At 38.8% G+C, this 9177-nt stretch overlaps 1 protein-coding gene across 3 annotated transcripts in view; it reads right to left on the minus strand.

Annotated features, from left to right (window-relative positions):
• GLRA2 (glycine receptor alpha 2) overlaps nucleotides 1–8467 on the minus strand; it is a 123195-nt gene extending 114728 nt beyond the window's left edge. For all 3 annotated transcript variants that reach the window (XM_069003311.1, XM_069003300.1, XM_069003320.1), the window contains exons 1-2: nucleotides 8218–8467; nucleotides 5965–6098 (exon numbers count right to left, since the gene is read on the minus strand). In XM_069003311.1, the coding sequence (XP_068859412.1) occupies nucleotides 5965–6098; nucleotides 8218–8285 (202 nt within the window). In that variant the 5' untranslated portion in view covers nucleotides 8286–8467. The remainder of the gene's footprint in view (nucleotides 1–5964; nucleotides 6099–8217) is intronic.
• Nucleotides 8468–9177: the final 710 nt, after the last annotated feature.

Consider the following 9177-nt stretch of genomic DNA (forward strand, 5'->3'; position numbering starts at 1 on the left):
GCCTATTCATGTTCTGAGAAAGAACCTGAAATTAAAGTAAGAGAGGAAGAAGTGCAAGGTTCATAGCCCTTTTTTTTTCCCCCCAGCAGTTTTAAAAGAAACACAATTAAAAGGATACTTCTGACGAAAATGTGCATACCTATGGCAGAGACTGAGCATCATTTCCTTAGCCTCATTTTTGCAGTTGAAGAAAAATAAACCAAAACCAAATAAACCCCATGTCCTGCAGGTAAGTATCCTCGTGCAGCATCTTACCGTGCAATGAGATGTGTGTACACAGCTTTATCTGGAAACAGTGTAAGTTTTAGATCTTTCAAGACAGAAAAGAAACCAGAGGCTTACCTTTCTAATAATATATGCTTGGACATCGTAAGCAACTGTATTTAGGGAGTGCAATGGTCTGGCCAGAAATGAAAACTGGCCCAGTAGTCTCCCTTCTCCGATAATGAATCTTCATCCCATGCTCTGAAACTTGAGTGCATCAACAATATGCCCTTTCTTACTACATGCTGCTCTGCCTGAACAGGATTTGAGTCTCCATTGGACTTGGCCCTTTGAGCCTTTGAACTTGGCCCTTTGTGAAGAAGAGCCCAGTACAGGATATTCACCACATCTGACTTCATGGCCAGAAATTATTACTGCCTGAAGTGTAGTGGGAAGGTTGTTAACCACTAGAGAACAAATTGCTACAGTCCCACAGCCTATCTTCGGTATGCTTTTCAACTTTTATATGTCTAGATGAAAGTCAACTTTTTGCAGACTCTTACCACATGCATAGAAACTGCTTTTATTTATTAAGCTTGATGCCATTAGTTTCACCTTGAAATGTCATTCAGAGTTTTCTATTCACGTTTCTTAAGCTTTCATTACTGGTTAACTCAGGGGCCAAATAAGTAAGCAATGGGTTTGAACATATGGGAAAACCTGATCCTTGCTGCCAAGGAGTTAAAGTATTAAAGTGCATAAGCCATTTCCTGTAACAGTTGTCAGGCTAATTTTCAGTAAATTACTTAGTCCATGTGTTTATTATTCAGATATAAACCCACAGACTCGGCATGAAAATGGCATTACACTGCTGTAATCACAGACTAATCTTTTACCACTATGGCCCTACACCCACAAAATGCATCACTAACAAAACAGTAGCTTATGAGCAAGTTAATTCACGCTGTATTGCACCATCCAGTCATGAGGGTAACATTAATAGGCACTGTTGCTGCACACCTCCACGTAATTCCATAAAAATCAGAATACTCCTTAGTAAATAATGATACAATGGGAAAAGATTGAATTTAAAACATGGAATCAAATTCAATACAAATAAAATCATCTTCATTGCAAATATTTTCCATACCTGATAACACTTCTGCAGCTCTTGGTGACCAGCTCCCCTGCTCTGTGCCGAGTGCATGACAGCCAGCCTATTACTTAAAGTATTTGGCATAAGGGACATAGCAGTGCCTATAGATAATGGGGGTTTTTTCCTATCTTATAATTCTAGATTATGATTAGTTTTTAAGTGGTGTTAGATGATGACAGTGTTTTAGAAAGTCGAAATAATTTAGTAACCTCTGAAGATCAACACCTGCTAGGAAATGTTAAATTCAAGTTGGCTTTCCATTAGCCCCACATCTCATGCTGTGATTCAGTTTTAGATTGATCCCTCATATCATGGCATTACATGGAGTGCTCTTGAGCCTGAGCTGAATGTACACTAAGCTAAGATACCACATCACAATCCCTGGTTTCTAGCAATGAGAAAGCACATTCTTGGCTAGTTTCATAACACAAGTACCCTAGGCTGCTGTTTCTGAGGTTTATTTCACTTTGAAAGCAAAGTGAGCACTGGAGAAAGTAAAAGACTGATTCTCTTGGGTTTTACCATTAAAAAAATAGAAAAGTAATATTAATAAAGTAAAAATGCATCATGCAAGCCTCACCTTTTATTATTTTACAGAAACCATGCTCAACTGATGTCATAATTGAAGAGGAAACTGCAAATCAACTCATAGGACCATGAGCATACATTTGCCGTTAACAGAAAGACTGTCGGGGACTTCAGTTAGTACTGGATCGCAGTCTTCATATTTACAAGTATTCCCCTCTGTGTCCTTACACAAATTATTAGCCTATTCAAACTCAATGAAAGGTAAATGGAAGATGAAAAAGTATGCAATATCTGACAGAGGGTGATTAAAGAAGCGCAATTTTGAGAGCTGTCACTCTGGCACTTCCTTCTGGATTTTCAGAAGGCTTTTTTTTATCAGGGGGATATCCCCTCTTAGTTTCTGGTCATTTTGTATCCAACCATTTGGTGAATCAAAAAGAAAAAGAAATATGTTCCTCTGAATTCAAATAAATGTACAAGACAGAACAATACAGAAGAGAAAGTATCTTTCATTATACAGTGCTTCTGGAAAAAAAACAAGCACAAAACCAAAAAGAAAACCACACACAAAAAAAATCACAACCAAAAAACTCCTGTTGTTGATGTCTAAATGTTTATATATTCACCTGTTGCTCTCCCACTATCTTCCTAAATTTTTTAATTTGCAAGAACAAGATAGGAAAAAGCAGTCACTAATGATGAAATGCTTTATCTGGATAAAACACCTTGTTCCAGTAAGTAGCATTTTCCTCTCTCTTTAGAGTGCACAGCCTTTATTTCAAAAATTAATCTAATAGCTGCTGTTTTCCAGTAATTCAAACTAGTCATAAAAGTATATTTAATTATTGTATAATCAGTGGCATAAGATAAATGTGTTCTACTCAGTTGCATTTCCATGAAATCAGACTTTTCTGACACTTTAAAATGCCTGTAGTGGACTCAGAAAAAGCTGTGTAACTGGTCTAAAGCAGAAAAAGCTAGATGAATGCACGAGTAGAATCAGAGAATCACAGAATAAACTGAGTTGGAAGAGACCATCGGGATCATCAAGCCCAACTCCTGGTCCTGCACAGGACACCCCAAGAGTCACACCCTGTGCCCAAGAGCATTGTCCAAATGCTTCTTGATCTCTGTCAGGCTTGGTGCCATGACTGCTTCCCTGGGGAGCCTGTTCCAGCGCCCAACTACACTTTGGGTGAAAAATCTTTTTCTAATATTGAACCTAAACCTCAGAGGAGGTTTTGGTTCACACAACTTCAGGCCATTCCCACAGGTCCTGTCACTGTCACCACAGAGAAGAGACCAGTGTCTGCCCCTCCACTTCCCCTCATGGGGATGTTGAAGACCACAATGAGATCTCCCCTCAGTCTCCTCTTCTCCAGGCTGAACAGAACAAGTGACCTCAGCCACTCCTCAAACAGCTGCCCCTCAAGACCCTACGAGGAGAAGCTGAATAGTGGCACAACTATCTTGATTCACAGTGTCTTCTGAAACATAGTAAACAAATATTATCCCCAGACTAATATCAAAGCCAGATAAAAGATCCCTAGTTTAAACCATTGCTCCAGTGGCCTCTTTCATGATAAAAAGTTCTTTCCTTAAAATACAGAAAGTGTTATGAATCAGGTACTCGTTCAGCATTTCATACATTCTTCCATTTATTTGATTTAGAATATCAGTATTGTACAATAGGCCTTACCCCCAAAATTATCTCAAACATATTTATGAATGTTAAAAACTGGAACAATTTATTATGGACACAGTAAAGACTCAGTAAAAATAAAATCTTTTTATACTAACTTCAAGCAAAATAAATTTATTTTGACTCCTTTGCAGCTGTCCTTATTTTTTAAAAGGAAGAAGTATGCAATATAGAACAATAAGTATTTTCAATTTTTTTGAAACATTAATGAGACTTGGGCAACTAGAACATGGATATTGACTAATAAACAGAGTTATCAGCTGACAAGGTTTTGACTGGTGATGTGAAGTTCAAAACTGCATGACCTAACTCTCTAGTTCTAAACTCTGAGGTCCAAAATACCATTCAAATGAATATAGCAAAGAACAAGAAGAACTTTCAGGCCTCTCACCAGAAGACTGAGAGCTCTGGGAGAGCTCACAGACACGACATTATGAGAAAGCTTTTAAGATCTGCTTATCAGTTCAAACTGCCGCAAAGTACCATCCTGCTCTGGAGCGTGACTTAAGGAAAAAATCAAAAAACAAAATATGGCAGATGCTTTGCCAGTGAGGGTTCATAGGTGTCAACAGGCAGCAACTTCACTTTGGTAATGCAAACAAAATACAGGACTCAGAGGGGAGAAGTGTCTGTCAAAGAGCTCATCGTGCACCAACCATACAGTACTGTGCACACCCTACCTGCTGTGCACACCATACCTGCTCTACACACTTGAGTGTGAGGGGAGCAAAGCTACGAACCTGTTTCCTATGTTTTTCATGAAATGGCTGTAGACACATACTGGGGAGCAATAGAGAGCTGTCTCTAAGACATGTATGTTCATGGGACTGTTGCTATTACTGTTTTTTGTCTGAGATACAAGAGATGAAGATTTTTTAGCGCCCCTCCCATTTGAAGAGCAATAATAAGTTCTTAAGGATTGATACCTTACTCAATTCAGGCAATTTCTGCCTTCATTTATGTTTCCTAAAATTTCACTGATGCACATGCAAACACAAAATGAATGTGACAGATTAATGCAATATTACATACTTTAAGCTGATGTGAACACCAGTTCAGGAACTCAATAAGCACTTTGAAAAATACTCTGAAATTAAGACTTTCGACTTCACTGACTTGGTTTTTTTAACTTATCAGCTTTCAAACCTTTGGATCTGAAATCCATACTAGTTTGCTCCTCACTCAGGCATAGGAAGCAGTCAAAAAAGGCACTTTGTTCTAAATCTTGTAATTTGCACATGTGGAACAGAGAGAAGAAACTGATCTTTGATCTAAATTTAATTAAACACTTTTCTCATTGACATGTGAGCTTCTTCTCTCCTTAGAGTTCATTCACTGGCTAAGAAACGATTATTTTTCCAGCCATTATCAACCTTCACAGCACTGCTAAAAAGGCTTAATACAGGAAAAAATGCATTTCAGTGACCAAAGCTAATAGATATGAGTTGCAAATGTATATTGGCATAAGATTTGTTAAGGGAGAAAGCATTTGATAGGTTTTCAAAGTAAAACCATATTCTGAGCTTTAAATTGGAATAGAGGAGATGATTTGGTGGAATTATAGGACTCTCCCAAAATGCTAAATATTGGCAATGAAAACTTCTCTCCCAACTCCTTTCATAGAAAGCCACAAGATATTCTGTACTCTCTTCTGTAGGGATTTACAGGACTACAGCAAGGAAAACTTGCTTTGAGTAATAATGTTTGCAAAAGAATCTTCCAGTACACAGCTTTATTTGTGCAGGGATGGTGGTGATGATGTTCCACATATCAGTCCAAATTTTGGAAGAAAAGGCGACTGTCATGGAAATTCCAAACAGAATACAGTTTCTATCTTTTATAGGGATCCTGAGACATTGGTTCTTATTATTCATTCAGCATTTGCAGGATAAAATTTGTGTACATTCCTTGAGTTCCCCCTACCTTGGGGAAGAAGCTTTTACTTTCTTTGAGTTGAAAGAAAACGTAGATTTCTTTTTTCTTCCAACTGCTATAAAGAAGACAATATCTCAGCATGGAAGTTTTAATGATAATGTCTTTGTGGCTTAAAAATTTCAGGAACAAGTCATCTCATTTGGTTTTAGTGTGAAGCTCATAATCTTACTGACTACGTTAATTTAGTACGGCCTTCAGAAGCATTTTCTGACAGCTGAACATTAGTGTCATGTCAAAAGAGGGTTTTCAAGCTCTGGACCCTTATCACCTACACTGGTCTAGTCCACCCCATGGATCAACTGTTCTCCATGGCACTGTAAGACTGGAAAACTGAAGTTATTGAAAACATAACCTAAACCCAGAGGTTAAAAACCCCTCAAAACCTATAATTTGTCCCAAAAGTTATCAATTAATTAATTAGAAGTCTTAGAAAACTTACCTTTAAAATTTGGTCTGATTCTAGCATCATACCCCGATGTCCTTCCCATCAATTTGTCCAAAAAATCTGAAGGAGACAGGGTCTGTGAGGGGGATTTTCCAGATCTTGAATCATGTTCTTTACAGAAAGTCGTCCTAAATAAATTATTAGCCACCATTAGCTAATATTTAGCTTGTATCGTATTCGAGTCATGGAGAAATTACAGCACTAAATAAAATTAATATTTTTAAAGAGCAACACACTCTACCTTTTATCTGAAAACTTTATTCTAGAAATAAAGATGAGTTTTAGGTATCAAGCATGAACACAATTTTCTGTTCAGAAAAAATCTTAGCTTTAAAAATACATTTTTTACAGTTTTAAGACTTTAGAAGATTCAATTTACTCTTCACCTTAACATCTTAGAGTGACTTTGATACCCTATTGTATATCATTATTTTAGTTACATGGATGCTGTTAAAATGTTATGTTAACACTGGTTTAAGGTGGTCTTAAACTTCCAAACAACAGCCAGCAACACTTAAAAAGCAACACTGAAAAATACCGGGTTTGTTAATGTCAGGAAAGATACAGATAGAAAAAAAATTGGATTTTACAGATGCTACCCAAAAAAGATTTAAATCATGCTAGAGAGTGTCTGGATTCTTTCCCAACCTGGCAAAAAGGGTTCCAGAGTCATTCACAACCGATCTTAGGGGGGTTTCACCCCCCACTCGATGAGCACTGAGTAATAAAATTTATTATGGTATTTATATGTGAGTCTTTGAACATATCTGTTTTAAGGATTTAAGAGCAAACTTATGGTACCATATCATGTGTGTGAAATGATGTGTACACAGCACATTGCATATTGCAAGCACATTAGATATTGCAGAGAAAGACAATTTAGGAGTTCCCCATGGTTGTTCCCCAGGGAGAAAGAAACTAGGATGAAAATGGTCATATTTGGTGTGTAGAGGCACAGACTTAATAATAAAACATTATCTTGCTTCTTAAACAACCAATTTCATTGTTTCTGTTTCCACTTTATCTTTGAGCTAAATTAAAAGTAATTCTGACTGTGACTTCTTAACCAATCTTTGTTTAAATATTTGCCCAAAGGAAACCCCTCAGTTTCAGGAGTCTTTCATGGGGTATTTTCATGCATCTACACGCAAGTATAAAAAAATCACATATACATGTGATCATCTGAAAGGAGAAGCAAATATCAAATCCTTTCTCTCGCTACAAAAGAGAAACAATTCACTAGAATTGTTAAAAGGTAAGGTGATAGTAAATTCTCGTGGTGTGATTCCACACATTTTTTTTCAGGTTCCGTTTATAGGAGGCGGTTGCTTCTTTTTGCTTTTGTCAATGACAGGGTTCCATTACGAATATCTTTAATATTTAATACACAGCAGATGATACATCCAACTTAAATAATGAAATAATTCAGTTAAGAAAATAAAAACTGGAAAATAATATGCTACACTTCTTGCTAGACAAATTACTTCTGTTTTCATTCAGAGCCCACTAGCTATGAGTCGTGTCGTGAACCCAGGCTCACAAATATAAACACTGTTCCACTCTGTCACTATATGTATACCTCATTACTCTTAGAAAAGCACTTTTCCATGCAGATACATCTGTACGTGCAGATGCACAGCAGCATACAGTACTGTAATGAATCTCATCTTAAATGCTATTCTGGTTAATAAGACGAACCTGTTTGCTTAGTACCACAAAAAAAGTCAATAGCTGAAGCAAAAGCTCATAAAATGTTAAAAAAATTTCAGAAACCCTGGTACTTTAAGTGAACACAATACTAGTCTGATCCAGGGTTTTCCCAAAATCAGAGGGCTGGTTCTCTAATTTCAAATAACTACATCCCTGACAAAACTGGTACAATAATTTCCAAAGACTGAAGAGGGGGAAACGAAAGCAACTTCCTAAACAACCTCTGCCGAGAGCTGAGAATTTGCATTTTGGAAGAAAAGCCAAAGAAAATGTTCTTAGCTATATTGATATACAGTGAAAAAAACCCACATCTTTGCATCAGAAAATAGAAAATAGAACACCCAAACTTGAGATTATTATTTTTTGTGTTTGTTACCAAGCAACGAGTCTCTGAGTGTAAAAGGGATAGTCTATATAGAATGAACACAAAACACTCTCAAATACAGCAAACAAACTAGGTTATTGTGACGTAGTATCTTTATAGTTATGATTCTCACAACCTTTTGACAAATATTATTACAGAGTGGTATCACCTACCTGAAGTGGTTTGTCTCTAAGAAAAATGCAAACAAGGTTGTCAAAATTTTCACTAGCTGCCGGTTCATTCCTCCTGCTTTCTGTGATGATTTGGAAATATCCCAGAAACGATTCCAGAGAGATGCAGGGAAAAAGTAAACTGCTGCTGCCTAGATTTCCAAATTCAGCAATAATTTAATTTTCTTGACAATCAGGAAGAGAAGGTCTGGATCTCTACAAAGTAGGGGTAAAAGAGAAGTGCCAGTCCTTGGAATCATGGTCAGGTCAAGCCTAGGCTCATCTCCAGCAGTCAGCACAAAAGAGATAAGGCATCAGACACAGTCGTTCCCCCGACTTGCTTTTGGTGATGGAGGGAAAAAAAACAAAAAAAAAACAACAACAAAAAAAACCAAATAATAAGAAGAAAAGAAATGGAAAGAAAGGGGGGGGGAAAAGGAAAAGAAAAGAAGAGAAAACCCAACTATGCGAGGAGCATCAGGCAAAAGGGAACAGCGCTGAGAGCAGTTCTGTTTTCCGTATGTTTTATTCCCCTTTCGCTTTGAAAATTAGTATTTATGAACGGTGGTGGGGCTACTGGGTCGCTCTGCTTTCCCCCTCTCTGGGTAGGGAAGCGTCGGCGTTGCGGGGAGGGAGGGAGGGTGTGAGGGAGGGGGGATGCAGGGACGGAGGGAGCGGGGCCGCGGGGAACCCCAGCGCTGTGCTGGAATGGGGCGGGCGGGAGCGCACGGATTCAGCGCTCGGACAGCTCCGCGTCCGCGCTGCGCATGCGGGGGGGGGGGAGCGTGTGCGCGCCCGGGGCGTGTGCGGGGTGCGGGCGCTGTGCCGGGGGTGTCTGCGAGCGGTGTGTTGGCTGCGGGGCGCTCCCGGGGTGCTCCTGCGAGAGCGGGGGGCTGCGCTGGCGGAGGGGTGTGTGTGTCTGTGTGGGTGGGTGGGTGCCAGCGCGGTGTGCTGGCGAGCGCG

The sequence above is a fragment of the Aphelocoma coerulescens genome, chromosome 1, assembly GCF_041296385.1.
Source record: "Aphelocoma coerulescens isolate FSJ_1873_10779 chromosome 1, UR_Acoe_1.0, whole genome shotgun sequence".
In the NCBI taxonomy this organism is placed as follows: Eukaryota; Metazoa; Chordata; class Aves; order Passeriformes; family Corvidae; genus Aphelocoma; species Aphelocoma coerulescens.